Genomic DNA, 22514 nt, shown 5'->3' with positions numbered 1-22514 from the left:
TGGGTTCATCCTAGGTTGATACTTTCTACACAGGTTTCCTTGGGTGAGTTACTCTGCTTCTGCTGTGTTTGGAAACTGACTATCTGACTGTAAATGAGGGTGATATGTAATAAAATTACCTGCCTCATAGGACTGTTGTGGAGGAAGCTCTTAGCACAGTGCCTGGCATCCAATAAGCACTCAATAAATGTTAACTTCTCATATTAGTATACTGTTCATGTTATTCTGAAATTGCTTCTGTCATTCAGACATACATCTTTTAAGTTCTGACTGTCATTTTAACAGCTGGATAGTATTCCATAGTTTGGAATACTGCCTCCTTCCAAGCCTGTGTTTCTCCTGTCTGCTCTAAGTCAATTGATAATATAGCCCCATCACTGAAGCTGTCACTCCTTGTTGACTCCTGGTTCCTCCCTTTATCCATTTAGTTATTAAGTTTGACTCTCATCTCTGTTCCTAAATATGTTCTTAACCTGCCCTCTGCTCTTGGCTGCTAGTGTCCTGCCCTCATTCACATGCTCTTCCTCCCTGGGACCACAGCAGGTGATTGAATTCCTGTTGCTTCTGAAATTGCCTGCCACTGGGCTTACTTAGGCCCTGCAAATCCGTTGCTGTTCAGCTGCCAAATCTGCAGATCTGACCATGTGTCTTCTCTTCGTGGTCCTTGATGGCCCATGACAGTCACAAGGCATAATGTTGACCTTAGTAAGGTTTACTGATGACAGCTGATGAGGCAGAGAGTAGCAGAGGGTGCATGATCTTCCCAGGCCCATAATTACTTTACAGAGAGGTGGGCAGGGCTGACAAAGAGCCTTCCAGCCCTCAGGTAGACATCAACCAGGTGGGGTAAGGGACACCTAGTTTTTAACAAGAAATGTCCAAATGGTGAACCCAGTAAGCCACCTTTGAGGTCTTCAGAGCTCAGCTAGAGGGTGTGTGTATCCACGTTGTTGACAAGTCCAGGCCTTGCTGTCCTTCCTAGAGGTGGTAAGGAAGAGCAGAGGTCCCATGGCCATCTATCTGCAACCACAGGTTTGTCCCTCCCCGGTTAACTAATATGTGACTGTCCTTGACTCTCACTTCACACTCCCGACACCCCTTGCTACTTGGAGTGGGCCAAGCTGGTTCTTCTGGGAGCCAGCCATGGCCTGCCCCATGCCTGGGGACAGTCTCCTCCAGAAGGCCCACTGCCCCTCTCTGGGTGTCTCTCCACCTTATCATGGTGTTAGCATTGTCTGTCTCTGTGTTTGGATCATCCAAATGTAAGCAACTCAAAGGAAGTATCTATCATACTCACCTTTGTATCCTCGAGGCCTGGCGTGTTAACAGTTGTCTGAAGGTTACAGAAGAAGATGCAAGTCACTTGTAATCTCACTACCCAGGAATTCAGTTCAGTTCAGTTCAGTCGCTCAGTCGTGTCTGACTCTTTGCGACCCCATGAATTGCAGCACGCCAGGCCTCCCTGTCCATCACCAACTCCCAGAGTTCACTCAGACTCACGTCCATCGAGTCAGTGATGCCATCCAGCCATCTCATCCTCTATCGTCCCCTTCTCTTCCTGCCCCCAGTCCCTCCCAGCATCAGAGTCTTTTCCAATGAGTCAGCTCTTCGCATGAGGTGGCCAAAGTACTGGAGTTTCAGCTTTAGCATCATTCCTTCCAAAGAAATCCCAGGGCTGATCTCCTTCAGAATGGACTGGTTGGGTCTCCTTGCAGTCCAAGGGACTCTCAAGAGTCTTCTCCAACACCACAGTTCAAAAGCATCAATTTTTCGGCACTCAGCCTTCTTCACAGTCCAACTCTCACATCCATACATGACCACAGGAAAAACCATAGCCTTGACTAGGCGGACCTTTGTTGGCAAAGTAATGTCTCTGCTTTTGAATATGCTATCTAGGTTGGTCATAACTTTCCTTCCAAGGAGTAAGCGTCTTTTAATTTCATGGCTGCAGTCACCATCTGCAGTGATTTTGGAGCCCAAAAAAATAAAGTCCGAGACTGTTTCCACTGTTTCCCCATCTATTTCCCATGAAGTGATGGGACCAGATGCCATGATCTTTGTTTTCTGAATGTTGAGCTTTAAGCCAACTTTTTCACTCTCCACTTTCACTTTCATCCAGGAATTAAACCACTGAATTAATTATCACTGGAATTAAGATGGAGTATACTGGAGAATTCCATGGACTGAGGAGCCTGGCAGGCTACAGTCCATGGGGTCACAAAGAGTTGGACATGACTGAGCTACTAACACTTTCACTTTTACTTTTCATACCCTTCCAGACTTGTTTTTTCTAGCTATGTGGGTGTGTACATACATGCTAAGTTGCTTCAGTCATGTACCCTTCTTTGCAATTCTATCGACTGTAGCCCTCCAGGCTCTTCTGTTCATGAGATTCTCCAGGCAAGAATACTGGAGTGGGTTGCCATGCCCTCCTCCAGGGAATCTTCCCATCCCAGGGGTTGAACTAGAGTCTCTTACGTCTCCTGCTTTGAAAGGTGGGTTCTTTACCACTAGTGCCACCTGGGAAGCCCTTTCTAGCTATAGGTCTGTATATTTCATACACACGTATCTCACACATGATATTTTATAAAATCTGTAGTTTTAAAATCTTTTTACATTTACTATATCATGGACAGTTTCCCATATTGTTAAATATTTATTCAGACCTTGGATTGTACTGCTGCACCGTATTTCATCCTTATCAGACATGCAGTTCATTTTCCAGTTGAAATTATTCATGGTTTCTTTCTGTACTGAGAATTATTTATTTCTCATAATGGAGAGACATAGTGAACAAATACTGGGTCTAAAATGAAGACAAAGAAAACCATTAATAACAGGAAAGTAAATTATTCTGATTCTACTGTTGTTTGGCCTTTAAGGTGCTTTGAGCCATGGCAGTAATGGAGGCTTCTTTCATGCAATGCCTTCTATATTGAATTGTCTCATTTTTTTTCATGCAGGACTATGGCAACCCAGGAGACCACTCCAGGTAGCCAGACAGAGGAGAGCAATGCTTTGGACCTGCCATCAGCTTATGACATAAGGGATTATGTGTTGCAGAGACCCAGCCAGCAGACCAACAGTGAAGCTTTTAGTTCTGAGGAAGCTTGTTCTATTCCTTGCTCTTCTGATGTTGATCCAGGTAAGAAGCAAAGTTTAAAGCAAACTAATATTAAACAAACAAAAAACTCCTGACATACCCATATGTGATAGTTTGTTTCTCTGCCTTCCAGTGGTGGATCTCTGAGGAATCATTCCTTGTCTTGGAGAGAAAAACATCTAAGTGAAACTGTTGGGAGAGACTTCAAAGGACAGCCTCCCTGGTGAAACCAGGGCTAGGAGTGGTTTCCTTGAGGCCCTTTTGTCTGAGTCTCTTTCTGATCTCCATCCAAATACATTTGGAGGCAGAGAACACTTGGTTCAATAGGGAGAGTGGAATTGTTTTTGTTTTGTTTTGTTTTGTTCTTTTAAAATTTCAGAAAGAGGGCAGTGGGAGGGGGGTTCAAGATGGGGAACACGTGTACACCCATGGCTGATTCATGTCAATGTGTGGCAAAAACAAGGACAATATTGTAAAGTAATTGGCCTCCAATTTAAAAAAAAAAAAAAATTTCAGAAAATAGCCATGTGGGCCTGTTGTATGTCATGGAGACTTTGGTGTTTCTCTTACGAAGTATACTCTGAATTTAGGTACCAACCCTTTTGTAAGTTTCCCGGACTGAATTGCTTAAAAGTGTATTATTTAAGTTTAGTGACAGTTCTTTGACCCAGTTAGTGACTATTTCTGGTTGTATGCCTGTCTCCTCCCTGTTTATTGCCTAATCCAGGCCCAGATGTTCGCAGATTCAGAGTTCTGCCACTTACTAGTTATGTGACTTAGGTCATATTTCTTAACCCCTCTGAGCTCTAGAATTGTCTACAGAATGGGAATCAGAATGCTTGCCTTATGGAGTAGGTTTAACTCAGGAAACAGTATCAGGGACCCATCGTAGTGTTTGCCATACATAGTCAGTTGCTATTATTCTGGTGCTATTATTACTGTTGTTGTTAATATTAAGAAACCCAAATAGTATTTTTTTCTAATGTGGAAAATTGCATTTATTTCCAAATATGTATTTTTAAAGAGCACTCAGGCACTGAGAAAATGTTGGCAGTAAAGATGATGAGTTCATCATCTAGCAACATCGTCCACGTTGCCAGCAAGTAAGGTGTGTGCCTGTCATTGTCTTTAAGAATTCTGTGGGGGAAAAAATACTTTTAAACTCCTTTATGTTTCTGTTCTGATTTTTTTTTTAATTAATTTATTTTTTATTGAAGGATAATTACTTTACAGAATTTTGCAGTTTTCTGTCAAACCTCAACATGAATCAGCCATAGGTATACATATATCCCCTCCCTTTTGAAGCTCCCTCCCCATCCCACCCCTCTAGGTTGATACAGAGCCCCTGTTTGAGTTTCCTGAGACATACAGCAAATTCCCATTGGCTATCTGTTTTACATATGGTAATGTAACTTTCCATGTTACTCTTTCCATTCATCTCACCCTCTCCTCCCCTCTCCCCATGTCCATTTGTCTATTTTCTATGTCTGTTTCTCCATTGTTGCCCTGTAAATAAATTCTTCAGTACCATTTTTCTAGATTCTGTATATATGTGTTAGAATACAGTATTTATCTTTATCTTTCTGATTCACTTCACTCTGTATAATAGGTTCTAGGTTTATCCACTTCATTAGAATTGACTCAAATGCATTCCTTTTTATGGCTGAGTAATATTCCATTGTGTATATGTACCACAACTTCTTTATCCACTCATTTGTTGATGGACATCTAGGTTGCTTCCATGTTCTAGCTATTGTAAATAGTGCTGCAATGAACAATGGGATATATGTGTCTCTTTCAATTTTGGTTTCCTCAGGGTATATGCCTAGGAGTGGGATTGCTGGGTCCTATGGTGGTTTTATTCCTAGTTTTTTAAGGAATCTCCATACGTCTTCCATAGCGGCTATATAAATTTACATTCCCATCAACAGTGCAAGAGCGTTCCCTTTTCTCCACACCCTGTCCTCCACATCCTCTCCAGCATTTGTTGTTTGTAGACTTTTTGATGAGGGCCATTCTGACCAGTGTGAGGTGATATCTCATTGTAATTTTCATTTACATTTCTCTAATAATGAGTGATGTTGACCATCTTTTCATGTGTTTGTTAGCCATCTGTATGTCTTCTTTGGAGAAATGTCTGTTTATCCATTTAGGTCTTTTCCCCACTTTTTGATTGGGTTGTTTGTTTTTCTGGTATTGAGTTGTATGAGCTGCTTGTATATTTTGGAATTAATCCTTTGTCAGTTGTTTCATTTACTATTATTTTCTCCCGTTCTGAGGCTTGTCTTTTCACCTTGTTTATAGTTTCTTTGGCTGTGCAAACGTTTTTAAGTTTAATCAGGTCCCACTTGTTTACTTTTGTTTTTATTTCTGTTACTCTAGGATGTGGGTCATAGAGGATCTTACTTTGATTTATGTCATCGAGTGGTCTGCCTATGTTTTCCTCTAAGAGTTTTATAGTTTCTGCTCTTACATTTAGGTCTTTAATCCATTTTGAGTTTTCTTTGTGTATGGTGTTAGGAAGTGTTCTAATTTCATTCTTTTACATGTAGCTGTCCAGTTTTCCCAACACCATTTATTGAAGATCTATTCTGATTTTTAGGACATAGTAATCGGGATCAGTCAGCCTTCTTTAGTTCTAAGCAAGAACTAACTTATTTCTTATCCTTTTTCTTCTAGGCTCAGGATTGTAGTTTATTTAACCTTTGCTCTTTCCTTCCCAACCTGCTGGCTCTGCATTACTTCTCATCCCAAAGAGAACAACTGTTAACTACTTTGAATTGAGGTGACCGTTGAAAGGTTTATATTGGATTTAAAATCTAGTCATTTCATGGAAAAAAGATTATTTTGGAAGCCGTTATAAAGGTCTGAAAATGGAAAGGAGTACTCCAATCTGAGACAGCTGTTTTGCATAGCATGGGTGGTAGTGGTGCTGCATTAGACTGCCTGGTTTGAGTTCTGGTTCTGCTTTTTACTGTGGTTTGGGTACATCGTTTGGCCTCTCTGTGTAGGTTCCCTCATTTGTAAAATGGAGATAGTAATGCCTACCTTGTCATGGGGCAGCCGTAATGAGAGTCAAAGTGTATGAGGCATAATGCCTGGCACATGGTGGGCTTTGGAAACCCAGCTCTTCATGAGTTTAGCTTCTGGGCCTCTTAACACACCACCACAGAGACGAGACTCCTTTTTTTTTTATAATTTGAAGTATAGTTGACATTCAATATTATATAAGTTACAAGTACACAACATAGTGGTTCAAAATTTTTAAAGGTTATACTCTATTTACAGTTGTTATATTCCCAATTATATGGTATATCCTTATAGTGTATTTATTTTGTGCATAATAACTTATATCACTTAATCCTCTTTGCATCTTACCGCTCCTGCTCTTCTTCTCCCCACTAGTAACCACTAGTTTGTTCTCTATATCTGTGTGTCTGTTTCTTTTTTGTTATACTTACTAGTTTGTTTTATTTTTTAAATGCTATGTATATAAGTGGTCTGACATTTAACTTAGCCTGATACTCCCCAAGTCCATTCATGTTGTTGCAAATGGCAAAATTTTGTCCTTGTTTATGGGCTGAGTAGTAGTCCATGGTATATACATGCTCCCTCTTCTTTTTTCATTCACCTGTTGATGGACACTTAAGTTGCTTCCATATCTTAGCAATTACAAGTAGTGCTGCTGTGAATATTGGAGTACATATATCTTCTCAAATTACTGATTTTGTTTTTTTCAGATGTATACCCAGGAGTGGAATTTTTGGGTCATATGACAGTGCTTTAGGTTTTTGAGAAAACCCCATACTGTTTTAGTGTGGAGTGGCTAAACTCCACACATTAGTGGCTGCACCAATTTCCATTCTCATCAACAACATATAAGGGTTCCCTTTTCTCTACATCTTCATGACAAGTTCCATTTAAATTCATAATGTCCCACCTCAAGTGAAGCCTCCTTGTTGCCCATCCATCACACAAATTTTCCCCGACATGTTCACCCTCCTGGGTCACTGTGTAGTATTTTCTCCTCTCTTTGCAAATCCCCATTACCTCCTTCAACCTTTCTCTCAGCTGCTCTTGGTTTCCTATTTCATCAAGAAAACAGAAGCTCTCAGAAGAGCACACGCTCACACCCCACACCCATCAGCTTCCTTCCCTCTTCCCTCTTGTTTCTGTGGGAGACCCATCCCTGCCTATTCCTCTCTTCCTGTCTACTTTCATCTGCTCAACGTCGGCACTTCTGGTAATCTCCTGCATCATGGGTTTCTTCTCTACTGGTCATTCTCATGATTGTACAGACATGTTTTAATAGCTCCCATTTTCACTAAATAACCACCCTAGACCCCAAATTCCCCTCTAGTTACAGTCTCATTCCTCTGTTCTCTGCTACAGAAAAACCCTCAAAAGAGTCATCTACACTTGCTGTTTCCAGTTTCTCTTTTCCTTGTTTCTCCTAAAACCCTCCAACCTGGCTTCTAGCTCCATCACTCCAAGGAAATAGCTCTTGTCAAGGTCACTGTTAGATCAAAAGCCTTCTTCTTATTCTTTTTTAATATTTATTTATTTGGCTGCTCCAGGTCTTAGTTGCTGGCACATGGGACCCTTAGTTGCAGCATGTGGGATCCAGTTCTCTGACCAGGGATCAAACCCATACCGCTTGCATTGGGAGTATGGATTCTTAGTCACTAGATCACCAGGGAAGTTCCTAAGCCTTCTCCTTCTTGATCTGTCAGCAGCATTGACTTTTTTCCTTCTTGAATTCTTTCTTCATTGGGCTTTTAGGGAAGCAGCATCTTCTTACTTGTCTATTTATTTTTAGTCTCTTTTGCCTGATTCCTTCCTCTCCAGCCCTTTAGTGTTGGAGAGCCTGGGGCTGAGTTGTCAGCTCTTTGCTCTGTCATCACGCACTTCCTGAGTGATTTTATCCAGTGTCAGGGCCTTAAATGCCCTCAGTGCCCTGCTGAGTCCCACATTTCTCTCTCCAGCTTGGATCTCTTGCTTGACATTTAGACTAACTATGTACTTGACCTCATCACTTAGATTTCTATTAGAGTTTCCAAATTTGACATGAAGTGAAATGAAAGTTGCTCAGTCGTGTCTAACTCTTTACGACCCCTTGGACTATACAGTCCATGGAATTCTCCAGGCTTTCCCTTCTCCATGGGATACTTCCCAACCCTGGGATCAAACCCAGGTCTCCTGCATCACAGGCAGATTCTTTACCTGCTGAGCCACAGCACATACCCTAAATCAAATTCCTGCTTCCTCTACCCCTTCATGTATACATATATGTACCTGTTCTTTGAGATTTTCTCACCTCAAAAAAGTGCTTCCATCCTTCTGCTCACTTAGACAGAATCCTAGGAGTCATCCTCAACTTCTTTCTTTCTCTTTAATCTCATATCCAGTCCATCAGCAAATCCTGTCAATTCGCCTTCAGAGTAAATCTAGACTAAACATTTTTTGTCATTTCCAGGCTACACCTTGGTCCCTGCTACTGTCCTCTGTCTTCTGGGTTATTGTTAAATCTCCTAACTAGCTTTTCCCACATCTAATCTATCCTCCTACAGTTTCTTCTTAACACACCAGAGGATCCTTTTAATATGTAAATCATATTATGTTAGTCCTTGGTAGCTTCTTATTTGACTCAGAACTTAATCCACACTTAACAGGACTTGGGCTTCGCAGGTGACTCAGTGGTAGGCAATCCCTGTGAAATGCAGGAGACATGGGTTCTGTCCCTGGGTCAGGAAGATCCCCCGGAGAAGGAAACAGCAACCCACTCCAGTTTTCTTGCCTGGGAAATATCATGGACAGAGGAGCCTAAGTAAGTAAGTGTTAGTTGCTCAGTCGTGCCCAACTCTTTGCGACCCCATGGACTGCAGCCCACCAGGCTCCTCTGTCCATGAGATTTTCCAGGCAAGGATACTGGAGTGGGTTGCCATTTCCTTCTCCAGGGGATCTTCCTAACCCAGGGATTGAACCCAGGTGTTCTGGACTGCAGGCAGATTCTTTACTGACTGAGCTACAAGGGAAGCCCCCAAAAGTGGGTTGCCATTGCCTTCTCCAGGAGATCTTCCTGACCCAGGGATTTAACCCGGTCTCCTGCACTGTAGGCAGATGCTTTACTGTCTGAGCCACCAGGGAGCCTGGTGGGCTACAATTAATGGGACAGTCCATGGGGTTGCAAAAGAGTTGGACACAACCTCCTTCCCTGGTAGGTCAGAGGGTAAAGCATCTTCCTGCAGTGCAGGAGTACCTGGGTTTGATCCCTGGGTCGGGAAGATCCCCTGGAGAAGGGAATGGCAACCCACTCCAGTATTCTTGCCTGGAGAATCCCATGGATGGGATTCTCCCATGGGGAGGAGTCTGGTAGGCTATAGTCCTGGTAGGGTCTAGTGACTAAAACCACTACAACAACAACAGCCAAGACTTACCTGGAGCCATGCCCCTGGGTCCCGGGCCTGGCCTCTCTGACCTTACCTTGTACCATCCCACCCACCCCCACACTGGCCTGGGCTGCCACCCTCCAAGCTCACCCTTCAGAGAGGCCCATCCTTGCCTCTCTCCTGCCAGTGCTCCCTCATTACATCCTTCCCTTTATTCTCTATTCTTCCCTTTATGGCTTTATTCTTTTCCATAGCCCATAGTGCCTTGGGCACCCTATGTATTTTATTGTTTATTTGTCTCCCCCAACTAGAACATAAATTTCGGGATGGCAGGTTTTGAAAATAAAAACCCTCAAACAAACAAACAAACCAACCAACCAACCAGCACACACTAACAAGAAAACCCTCAAAAACAAAAATTAAAAAAAAAATGTATAAGTAAATGCTAACTGTTATTATTATGATTTCATCATGAGACAGGCCCTGTGGATTTGGTACTGAAGTTGATCATAACATAAAATGTCTCCACTCCCCTCCTCCTTCCCCCAACACACATTGCCTAAGGCTGGTTATGGATGACTTTGGAAGATTGACTGTGGATGACAGTGTGAGTGTTGGGAGTCATAGGCAACACTGAATTAGGTGAAGCTGATGCCAGTAGCTTAGCCTGTCTGTACACAGGTGCCGAATCAAACTTTAGAGACTGTTTTGGGTTAAGTAGAAAAGCGAAGTGTTATTGCTTTGCTAGGCAAAGAGGGACACAGCAGGCTCCTGCCTCAAAAACTATGTGTCCCAACCTGAGAGGATTTGATAAGGAGTTTTATAACAAAGCTTGGTGGCTCAGATGGTAAGGCATTTGCCTACAATGTGGGAGACCCAGGTTCGATCCCTGAGTTGGGAAGATCCCCTGGAGAAGGAAATGGCAACCTACTCCAGTACCCTTGCCTGGAAAACCCCATGGATGGAGGAGCCTGGTGGGATACAGTGCATGGGGTCACAGAGAGTCGGACAGACTGATCTTCACTTTTTATAACAATACTTCAGTGTTTGGTTGCTGACAGGATTCGGGTGTGTGCAGTGTCTCAGGTCTCGTAATCTTGATGAGCTTCCCTGGTCCCTTTAATCTTGCCTCAGGTGGTTTCTTGGCTGCTTCTCCTTTGAGAAAGTTCTCATCTGCTCTCTGGAAGTCAAGGAAAGTTATGGAAGTTGGAGTCTTGCCTACAAGAAACGGGGGACAGTACGCTGGGGTCCAATAGGAGGCATCCATCTGTTTGTTTAACAGCCTGCATCTAATAGTTTATGCTAAAGGGAAATAATTGGGCTCAGGTTTATCCACCACAGAAGGACTTCATTCTAACATCACTGAGGGATGCTTACATGGAAAGCTGGTTATTTTGTTGTAAACATTTCAGAGCTGCCTATTGTGAGAAGATTTTCTACAAAGTAAACTTAGGTTGTCACTGGTAGTCTGGCTGTTACCAGGCCATGAATATGAGGTGGACAGCCCCAACCTTTGGGGGAGCCACTGCTTCAAGTGCCCAGCCCGATGGGCTCTGCTCTGACCTGAGCTGTGCATTTGCTACTGATAAATTGAGTCCCTTTCCTCCCTTTGCTGCATGTTCTTGCTGGTTGTGGTTCCATAGCCCTCTGCAGACTCTGGTCCCTGTCTTGGCCCAGTACCTCTGGACCCACAGTTTGTCAGAATCTTGGCCCGTCTGCATGCCGGTATCTGTGAGTGTCCTTATGGTGTTCATCCTGTCACAGCTCCTCACCACATCCGCTTCCCAAGCTGACTTCATTCTTGGTTTGCATTTTGTTTCTGTGTGTTGTTAGGAAACTGTTCTTCCAGGGACTGGTGAACGGGCAAAGGTTTCCAGTTACAGTCACCAGGGTCACCTGCGTTGGGCACACCCACCCTGCGACTCGCTCACTGTCCTTGTGAGCTGTACTTGTGTGGCTCCAGCTTGGCTCCTTCTGTAGGGACCCTGTGTCCCTGTGCAGCTGCCTTTGCTGGGGGACTGTCACTGACCCGGCCTCTGGAGGAGGCCCTGCTCTCCCTCCTCCCACCTCACCTCACACAAGACTCTTCCTCATTCCTGGGCCATGACTTGTACCCCCACTGCTCCTGCTCACGTGCTGAAGCTAATCAGAAGGGATAGTCCTCTGCCCTTATCTCTCTTCGCCCAGCTGCCATCTCACTGCCTGTGCCCTGGGGCAGGAGGCTGGTGGCAAAGGACTGAGATTTCCAAGAAGTATTAGTCAGAAAAATTAGTATTAGAGTATTAGAAAAATCTCAAAGCCTTAGTTGTTTCCATCTGGGTAGCTAAGGCAGGTGAGGCCAGGCTCTGTGTAAATAAACAGAGATTGTCTATCATGAAGTGACCAGTGAGCCACTTCCCATGAAGTGCTGGAGGCAAACAACAACTTGTCACCTCCACCAAAACGCCCTCCCTCTGCACTTCCTGGGGAGATCAGGCAGAAGACCCACATGTCAAGAAGGTCCTCCTGAAATACTGTTTCCTTCATGCCCTCTATTTACGTCCCCTTGAGATGTCCTGGTCCACTTTCCTGCCAGCTCCTCTCAAGGCTTCTGTACCTCCTTTTCAGAACTGTGTAGTCTGATGTCTGCAATATTTGTTCAAAGTATTTAACAACCAATTCAGCAGTATTACAGTATTTTAACAACTGGCAAGGCTGTGCAGGAACAAACCAGCTGACTACAGGCCCCTGCTGGTGCCTAACTACTCATTAACACAAGTCTGCCATTCCTGTCAGGCCTGTGTCTGTGCTAAGTCAGGCCTTAGTGCCTGAGCTACACTCTCCTCGCATGTACTCTTGTGTCCCTAGTCAGCACCAGTCCACTCCAGAGATTAAAGAATTGAACCTGTCTGTTAGCTGATGGACTTGAGCTCCCTGCCTCTTAGATACATGTTGCCTTTGTCTTTTGTTACTGGGCTCAAAGAAGGCATACAGTAAACAGGATGGAAGCCCAAATCTAATGGCAAATGGTCTTGGAGAAACCTCAAACTCAAGGTCAACAAAGACTTCCTGGAGACAGTCTTGTGTGTATCACTCTAGCTTGATAAACTCTGGGTAGCTCATGTAGCCTGTTTCCTGGAGAGCATCCACAATGCGTTCTAATGCAAGGCGCTCTGCATTTGTTGCTTTGACGTTGCAGTGTGGATGTGGGAAACTTCAGTCCTTTCCTCAACTTGAACTTCCAAGAGCAGTTGCTGAGGAAATTGGTTGAGTGTATACAGCAAGTTGAATATTAAACACAGTGTCTTTGATGATTAAAGGCCCTGCTAACAAGTGGCTATAAATTTAAAGTAAATAGTGGTTTGATGCTTCTTATTCTTCTTTTGGAATCTGTCAACATCCCAGTCTTCAAAGGCCATTTTATATCCTGTGTAGTTAGGCATTTAATCCAAGGAATTTATTAAGAGTAGATAAGTATATTTTTTTCCTGTGTACAAAATCCATTTATAATTCTTGCAAATTTTATTTCCATAAGAAGTTATAAGCTCTTAAATTTAAAATCTCAAAATAGAATTTACATAGTAATTATAGAATTCTGGATGTGGTATTATCATTTTAAACAGGAGTTGGTATATTTCAGTCATGGATATAATGTTAAAGACATTTTCTTTATAGCTGCATTAAATAGGACCCAACCTAGTGGCTAATGGCTCAGCATCCTCTAAATTGGATCTAAAATACAGTCAGGAAGGGAAGGAAGGAGACTGATGAACCAGTTCTCTGAGAAATCATAGAGCAAAATCTGAAACTTTCTATCACATGTCAAGTTGATGGGTTTTATTTGGAAGGTTTGAGTATTCTTCATGGCAGTGCATCTCTGCATTTGTTACCACTTCCTGGATTTAGTTATGCAAATTCAGCCATTTATGCTTAATTTTCAAGTTCTAAATGGGTTTTGAACTTCTTGCCCCTGTTCAGAGAGTGAAGGATGAACCATAAGTGTACACGATTAAGTCCTACAGAGTTAAAGAATAGTACAGCTTATGAGCCAGAGTACCCAAACTGTGCTCCAGGCAGCCCTTTGGGAGCTACAGGTCAGGACTGGAGACTGTAGTGAGCTTATAGGGGCCCTGGACTCTCCTCTCCTGCTCACCCATATCAGCTTCCACATAATCATTCATTGGAAGAAAGGATGTCAGGACCAACAAAAGGTTTGAAAATCAAAAAGCTTGGGACTTCCCAGTGGTCCAGTGGCTAAGACTCTGAGCTCCCAATGTCGGGGGCCCAGTTTTGATTAGGGGATTAGATCCCACAGGCTGCAGCCAAGAGTTTACATGCTACATCTAAAGATACTGCATGCCGCAGTGAAGACTGAAGGTCCTGCATGCCACTACGAAGACCCAGTGCAGCCAAATAAATAAATAAAAATAAATATATATAAAAAGAAAAACACCCACCAAGCTCTCCTAGTTGTCTTGTTTTCTGTACAGGGAACTTGAACCCCAGGATAATGATGAAAGTCACCCAAAGTCACATAGTGACCAGGCAACTCCTGTTTCCTTGGTGACCCTTGTAGAAGCTACTTCTGACTTTCTATCTCTTTTTTTTTTTTTTAAATAAAAAGATATAGTTTTGTATTTTAACTTGCTAAATTGTAGATGCTAAAGTCAGTATAAATGATAATTGTTTGAGTATTAATAGAATTATTTTTGAGGCTCAAGAATGCTGTTTAGGATCTGTGCCATCTCTCATCATCCTTACTTCTGAGTGTCAAGGACATTTGCGGGGGAGAAGAGATTTGTTTACTTCTGTGCACTCTGCCTGCAGTTACAGTTTTAAAAAACAGGCCTTGATCCTATTGAGACATGCGTTTGTATCTTCAGTTCAGCCATACATAAGTGGGCCCATGGTCTGTCACATAGCTCTCTTCAGGGGCTTTTCCGAGTGAATGTTCATTCATGACTTGTCACTCAGCTGTGTCTTCTTACAGTTTGAGGAAACAACTCAGTGGAAACGAACATACACTATTGCTAGTTGCCTTCATCGTTATGTATTTGTAGGACAGAGAAGACTGTATACAATTAAAAGGAGGCAGGAAGATCAGTAGTTTATCATTTATTTACACTTGCATTCTGGGCACTCTGCTATGCATTTTACATGCTTGGTTCCTTCTGATTCTCATAGCTACCCCAAGAAATAGAAACTGTTATGATCTCTATGTTCCCCATAAGAAAACAGAGCCATAGAAAGGTCAGTATGTAACATATTAATATGTTACCCCCCAAAATATGGAAAGTTCAGTTCAGTTCAGTTGCTCAGTTGTATCCGACTCTTTGCAACCCCATGAACTGTAGCACACCAGGCCTCCCTGTCCATCACCAACTCCCGGAGTTCACTGAGACTCATGTCCATCGAGTCAGTGATGCCATCCAGCTATCTCATTCTCTGTCATCCCCTTCTCCTCCTGCTCCCAGTCCCTCCCAGCATCAGAGTCTTTTCCAATGAGTCAGCTCTTCACATGAGGTGGCCAAAGTACTGGAGTTTCAGCTTTAGCATCATTTCTTCCAAAGAAATCCCAGGGCTGATCTCCTTCAGAATGGACTGGTTGGATCTCCTTGCAGTCCAAGGGACTCTCAAGAGTCTTCTCCAACACCACAGTTCAAAAGTATCAATTCTTCTGCGCTCAGCTTTCTTCACAGTCCAACTCTCACATCCATACATGACCACTGGAAAAACCATAGCCTTGACAAGACGGACCTTTGTTGGCAAAGTAATGTCTCTGCTTTTGAATATGCTAACTAGGTTGGTTCAATGCCATTTTAGTAGTAGAGTTTGGGGAAGAATGGGTTAAAATATTATCCCATGGTTTTAGCCAGTAAGGTTTAGGCAGCTGCTCTGGTTCTGGAGCTTGGCAGTTTGCCCAGCAAGCTCTTGCTGTGGGGCAGAGTTTGAGTCTTCTGCCCTCTAGTGGCTATTTTTTTTTTTTTATGTTTCTGACCCTTGGAGAGAAAAAGAATTTAAATATACCATATATAAATAACCTACCTGTCAATGCAGGTAGACATAAAGTGACCAGGGTTTGTTCCCTGGGTCGGGAAGATCCCCTGGAGGAGGGCACCCCACCAACTCCAGTACTCTTGCCTCAGAGAAGCCTGGAGAGCTACAGTCCGTGGCCCCGCAAAGAGTTGGACACAACGGGAGCAACTTAGCATGCACGCACAGTAATGATATGTTAAGCCTTTGTAAACCTTTGTGATTCATTCTTTGCAGTTTTTTGCACCTTGAAACTTAAAGTTGTTAGAGATTATTTTACTCATTTGAAGTCTGAGAAGAAGCTGACTTGTTAATTCGGCCTGGTTAGTGCCTCTTTTCACGTCTTGATTATTCACAGAGTAGAATACGAAGAATGCTATCTGATTTTTTGTTTTGTTTTGCACATTTGCTAAGTTAAAGTTGTGTCTTTTCTGAAATGATAAAATCAAAGGATTTAAGTATGCCTTGTTGATGAAATTATAGGAGCAAAAAAAGGTAAGAAATTTAAAAAATCTGTACTCTGACAAAATGGTGTAGATCCATTTCTTCCTGCTTTTCTCTGCTAATTATAAACCCTGGAAACGCAAGTGACAACCAAAGGAGAGCATTTGCAGTGGTAAGAAGAGGATGAATTGGTCGAGGGAGGGGGGGTGGAATCCTAGGACTGAGGGAGCAGCATAGAGAAGGTGCCAGGATGGGTACACCCTGACCTACATCTAGCAACAGGAAGGGGTCACATAGGATCTTCTCTCCCCACAATTGACTCATTGTCCATCCAAAAGTATCAGGAAAACCCAGCTCCCAGCAAGGGGCCATCTATAACAGTAAATAACCAAGACAAGCACTCTCCTCTACCGGGCGCAAGATGCCCCTACCCTACTAGGCCAGACCTAGGCATCCAGGAGGCATAAACAGGGGTTCTGCTAGCACTGTAAGTGACCCAGCCTGGGAAGTCTCTTTATCTTCATGGGCTTGAGACTCCCCTCCTTCACCCACATTCACTGGAGCAGCTGGGGAGCAGTAAAGAAGGGGGCACTGGAAAGGGGAACCCTACCTCCACAAGCAGCCTGCCTGGGAAGCCTGCCACAGGGCCTGAGATCTCCCCCTGCCAAGGAACACCCGTAGGCCAGGCCAGGCCCTCAGACAATACTGGCAGGGACCTGTAATGTCCTAAGCAGCACCAGACAAACCAAAATGAAATGCAGAATCTGGAAATAAGATCACAGCCCACAGAGCAGGCCAGAACCTGCATGCTGAACCTAAAGAAAAGGGTTGTCTGCTAAAATGAAGGATTTTGAAATAGGACCAAGATTCCCTAGGGCTTCCCTGGTGGCTCAGACAGTAAAGAATCTGCCTGCAGTGCAGGAGACCAGGGTTCAATCCCTTGGTCAGGAAGATCCCCTGTAGAAGGAAATGGAGGCTTCTCTAAAAAATATTCTTTAAACATAACAGACAAAATGTTCAGGATACAACCCCAAATCACCTGTCATACCAAGAGCTGAAAAGTCACAATGACACACCAACAGTGAGATGAATCACAGATTTGGCATAAATGACAAGGGCTTTAAAGCAACCAACATAAAAATCCTTGACAATCAATTACAAGTTCTCTGGAAATAAATGAAAAATAGAAAATCTTAGCAAACAATTAGAAAAAGAAGCAAATGTAAATGGTAGAATGAAAATACAATAGCCAAAAAAATTGAACCTCATTGAAGTTAAAAGCTTTTGCTCTGTGAAAGCCCATATGAAGTGGATGAAAAGATAAGAAACACACAGGGAGAAAGTATTTGCAAGTCTGATACCTGTCAAAGGAGTATTATCTCTAGAGTACGTTAAAAAAACTCTCAAAACTCAACAGAAAAAACTAAACAATCCAATTAGAAAATGGACAAAAGAGACATTTCTCTGATGTGAAAAATATGTTCAACATCATTTGCCACAGGGAAATATAAATTAAAACCATAATGATACCTATCTGAATGCTAAGATAGAAAATAATGACAGTACCAAGTGCTGATGAGGAGGCAGAGAAACTGGGTCATTCGTGCAGTGCTGGTGGGGATGTAAAATGGTTCAGCCACTCTGGAAAATGTTTTAGCAGTTACCACATGTGCATCTTTGGATGTTTAAAAAATTCTGAAAGAAATGAAAACTTAGATTTGTGCAAAAACCCATCCCCTACAGGAATGTTCATAGCAGGTTTATTCATAATAGCTAAAAACTTGAACCACTCAGATATCCTTCAACAGGAGAATTGTTAAAAGTGTGGTGCATTCACACCATGGAACACTGCTCTGCAGTAAAGAGGAATGAACTAGCCATACGCACAACAGCTTGGGTAAATCGCCAGGGAATTAGGCTGTGTGGGAAAAACAGCTAATTCCGATACTATATTCCATTTATATAATATTTTTTGAAATATTAGTTTTAGAAATTGGAGAACAGTTTAGTGGATGACATGGAGGTTGGGGTAGACAGAGGGATATGGGCCTGGTTATAGAGGGCAACATAAGGGATCCTTGTGGTGAGGGAAGTATTCTATATCTTGACTGTGAATGGATATGTGAACTTATGCATGTGATAAAATTGTGTAGATACACATAAATGATTTGAAGGAAAACTGGGAACTATGAATAAGGTGGTTAGATTTATCCATGTCAATATACTTCATTTGAAATACGGTAGGTGAAGGAGGGTAAATGTTCACAAAATCTGTCTATATATTTCTAAGCACTGCATTTGAATCTTTAATTATCTCAGTAAAACTTACAAAGGAAAAAACCTATTGGACATCTCAAGAAACACTGATCCTTTTTCTTTTAAAATGCTTGTCAGATCACCTTTTCCTTGTGCCTTATATTTCTCTGAAAGAACTTTTAAAAACATTATGCAAATAAACAGTTCCCTATCCTTGATTATTTTCACTGTTTCTAATGTTTTGCTATTATGAAGAGCTGTGTTCAATATCCTTCTGATTAAACCCTTGTATATTCAATTATTTAATTTAATTTTTAAATTTAATTATTAAACCCTTGTATATTAAATTAAGTTACTTTTAAATTATTCTTCAAGTTACATTCCTATAAGAATTGCTGTATCACAGTAAATTATATATATATATATATATATATATATATATATATATGGCTTATTTGTTCTCCAGAACAAAAGGGATAAAAATCTCTTTAAAAAAAAATAAGAAGATGCAATTCACAGAAGGAAAAAACCCAAATGACCAGCAAACATATAAATCAGCCCCACTAGTAATCAAGAAATTGCAAAATAAAAGAGTAACTAGATACCATTTTACATTCATTCACTAAGCTGAAGTTAATGTCTGCTAATAGAGCTGGAGATGCAGAGGAATAAAATTCTTAGAGCTGTTGGTAGGGTCAGTTTCTATGAACCCTTGGAGAGCAAAGTGAAGATGCTCATAGTCTTTGCCCCACCTATTCAGTTTACTCTTCTCAGTAAACACTCAAGAGAGAAATCTCAGCACCTGGACTCCAGAATACATTTACAGCAACATTTATTGCAACATTGCTTAAAACAGAAGAAAAAAAAAAAAAAGGACACAAAGTAGTATCTACCAGAGGAGAATGGATAAACAAATTAAGGTGAATGTATAACTGCATATGATATAGCAGTTAAGATGAATGAACAAGAGCTACCTGTGTAATTATTACACATACAGTGTCAACTTACATAAATCATTGAAAGTGAAAGTGTTAATTGCTCTGTCGTGTAGCTCTCCAGGCTTGTGTGTTCATGGGGATTCTCCAAGCAAGAATACTGGAGTTGGGTAACCGTTCCCTTCTCCAGGGGGACTTCCCGACCCAGGGATCAAACCCAGGTCTCCTGCATCGAAGGCAGATTCTTAACTGTCTGAGCTGCCAGAGAAGTCCGGTTCATTAATGGTGAGCAAAAAAAAAACAAGTTTCAGAAGGATACAAACAGTTTGATACCACTTATCTACAGTGCTTTTGGGGCCAAAAATATCATTTTTTTCCCCAGACTTATATCAACATTAACATTACAGTTTTAAAATACTTTCATAATTTTGTCACAGGCAAAAAATGATTTCTTATTTTCCCATCCAAGTACTAATCATGCACAACCCTACTTAGCTTCCGAGATCAGATGAGATTGGCATGTTCAGGGTGGTATGGCCATAGAGGATTTCTTGTTTTAATTTGCATTTCTCTGCATTTTCTTGGACATGTTTTTTCTTCTATGAATTGTTTTCTATTAGAATTTTCATCTTTTCTTAACTAATTTATGAAAGTTCTTTATATATCAGGATGGCAGTTATTTTTTCCAGTTTTGCCTTTTAATTTTAATGTTGTTGTTCAATAGCTAAGTCATGTCTGACTCTTTGTGACCCCATGGACACCAGGTTCCTCTATCCTCCACCATCTCCTGGAGTTTGCTCAAATTCATGTCCCTTGAGTCAGTGATGCTATCTAACCATCTCATCCTCTGTTGCCGTCTTCTCTTTTTGCTTTCAAACTTTCCCAGCATCAGGGTCTTTTTCAATGAGTTGGCTCTTCACAGCAGGTGGCCAAAATATTGGAGTTTCGGCTTCAGCATCAGTCCTTCCAATGAATATTCAGGGTTGATTTCCTTTAGGATTGATTGGTTTGATCTCCTTGCAGTCCAAAGGACTCTCAAGAGTCTTCTCCAGCACCACAATTTGAAAGCACCAATTCTTCAGTGCTCAGTCTTCTATATTGTCAAACTCTGTACATGACTACTGGAAAAACCATAGCTTTGACTGGACAGATCTTTGTCTGCAAGGTGATATCTCTGCTTTTTATTTTAATTTATTTATTTTTAATTGAAGCATAAGTGCTTTGTCTCTGCTTTTTTAATATGCTGTCTAGATTTGTCCTAACTTTCCATCCAAGGAGCAAGTATCTTTTAATTTCATGACTGCAGTCACCATCTGCAGTGAGTTTGGAGCCCAAGAAAATAAAATCTGTCACTTCTTCCGCTTTTTCCTTATCTATTTGCCATGAAGTGATGGGACTGAATGCCATGATCTTAGTTTTTTGAATTTGAGTTTCAAGCCAGCTTTTTCACTCTCCTCTTTCACCCTCATCAAGAGGCTCTTTAGTTCCTCTTTACTTTCTGTCATTTGAGTGTTATCATCTGCATATCTTTGTTGATTATTAAATGTATGTATTGATTAAAGTTTGTTTTCTCTACAGTGACCAAAATAATATATATATATATATGTATTTTAAGTAAAATACTGCAGGCCAAAAGGAAGTAGAAATGGGACATTCTGTAGTCTCACCTTCCCCTTTCTATGTCCTAGTGGTAGTGTTGTGTGTATTCGGTTTTTGGTAGTGTACCCATAAATGTGTCTCAGTGTGGGTAAATCTATGCGTGTGAATGTATGTATTTTAGTGCAGTTGTTTATGTACAGTTTTTACCCAAAATATCTCTGACAAAAACATCGTTCTGCAACTTGTCTTTTAAAATACCGCATTCTATCACAGCCATTATTAAATGTTAATATCTCAGTCCTTTTAAGGTCTGCATAGTGTTTTGGAGTGCAAATATCCTATAATATATTAACTATCTCCCAGTTTTTTAAATTATTTATTTATTTATTTCTGGCTCTGCTGGGTGTTTGTTGCTGCACAAGGGCTTTGTCTAGTCGTGGCAAGTAGGGGCTGCTTCATCGTGGTGCACAGGCTTCTCGTTGCGGTGGCTTCTCTTGTCTGCATGGGCTCGAGGCGAGTGGGCTTCAGTAGTTCTGGCATGCGGGCTTAGTTGCCCCATAGTTTGTGGAATATTCCCAGACCAGGGATTGAACTCACGTCCCCTGCATTGACAGGGGGATTCTTAACCTCTGTACCACCAGGGAAGTTCATTAACTATCTCCCTATTAATGGCCGTTTGTTCCTCCAAATTCTGATAATTACAGATAAATACATTGTGTGTGTGTGTGTGTGTGTGTGTGTGTGTAGAGATTTTAGGTTATTATATAGTCAGGTTTATCAATCAATGCTTCTACTTTGGTAAAATATTTAGAAAATCATTCTCACTCCCAAGATTATATAATTAGATACTTCTGGTATTATTGTTATATTTATTGACTCTGCCACATGGCATGCAGGATCTTAGTTCCCCTATCAGGGATGGAACCCATGCCCCCTGCAGTGGAATCCTGGAGTCTTAACCACTGGACTGCCAGGGAAGTCCCTCCTGGCATTTTTAAGGAATAGTTTGTTTGTTTACTTTGAAATCTTGACTTTGGTGAAAGGTATGGGGCAATTCAAAATGGGAGCCAGTTGTCTTATTGCTATTTATTTACTTTTATCCTTTCCCTCTGCTTTCAAATGTTGCCCTGGCTTTTTAGAAGACTGTATTCTTCATTCTTTTATTTTGGGAGTTGAAGTAGTTTGTCTTTGACTTGCAGTTTATACCTACTTTCTGACCTTGGACAAGTTGCTCTGCTTTCCTCAATTTCCTCACTGGTAGAATGAGAATGGTTGCCTGTTTCCTATTGTCCTGAGAATTGAGTGAGGCACCTGGAGCTTATCACACTGAATAAGGCTTGCTGCCATTACTGCTGCTGCTGTTAGAACCAGTACCGCCTCTCGGGGTGTTTCTGGACTCCCATATCTTTTTTACCGAATTCCTTTCAGGAGTAGACCAAGCCTTGTCCTTCATGTTGCTCAGTACTGAGCAAAAAGGTGATTTGTACTGGGACAGAGCCCTTACAGAGAAGTTATTAACCCTGACCCAAAGTATCTGTAGAATTACTTCCTAGCATTTGCTATTAATATATATGTTTTCTACTAACTTTGAACATATTGTTAGGCAAATCATCTAATCCTGTTCTCGTATAAACTCTTCATTTCTAATGTGATTGTCAGTGGATGCCTTCTCATTTGCAGAGTACTTTGATTAGTATTTACAGATGCTCCTAAGTAGCCTTGACAAATAATCATGATGAAGGTTCTCACTTAATTTGGGGTGGCTTTTAGCAGAGC

At 41.6% G+C, this 22514-nt stretch overlaps 1 protein-coding gene across 6 annotated transcripts in view; it reads left to right on the top strand.

Moving 5' to 3' along the window:
* Nucleotides 1-22514, top strand: part of SHLD1 (shieldin complex subunit 1) — a 104386-nt gene that overhangs the window by 9605 nt on the left and 72267 nt on the right. For 5 of the 6 annotated variants that reach the window (XM_006047743.4, XM_006047742.4, XM_025264038.3 and 2 more), the window contains exon 2: nt 2964-3145. In XM_006047743.4, coding sequence (XP_006047805.2) covers nt 2968-3145 — 178 coding nt within the window. In that variant the 5' untranslated portion in view covers nt 2964-2967. Of the gene's footprint in view, nt 1-2963; nt 3146-3236; nt 3427-22514 lie in introns of those variants that run through there. The other variant, XM_025264041.3, reaches the window with a different exon arrangement.

This window comes from Bubalus bubalis, chromosome 14 (assembly GCF_019923935.1).
Source record: "Bubalus bubalis isolate 160015118507 breed Murrah chromosome 14, NDDB_SH_1, whole genome shotgun sequence".
Lineage (NCBI taxonomy): Eukaryota > Metazoa > Chordata > Mammalia > Artiodactyla > Bovidae > Bubalus > Bubalus bubalis.
The sequence above is the reverse complement of the archived record's forward strand: the minus strand, read 5'-3'. Positions and strand labels throughout refer to the sequence as shown.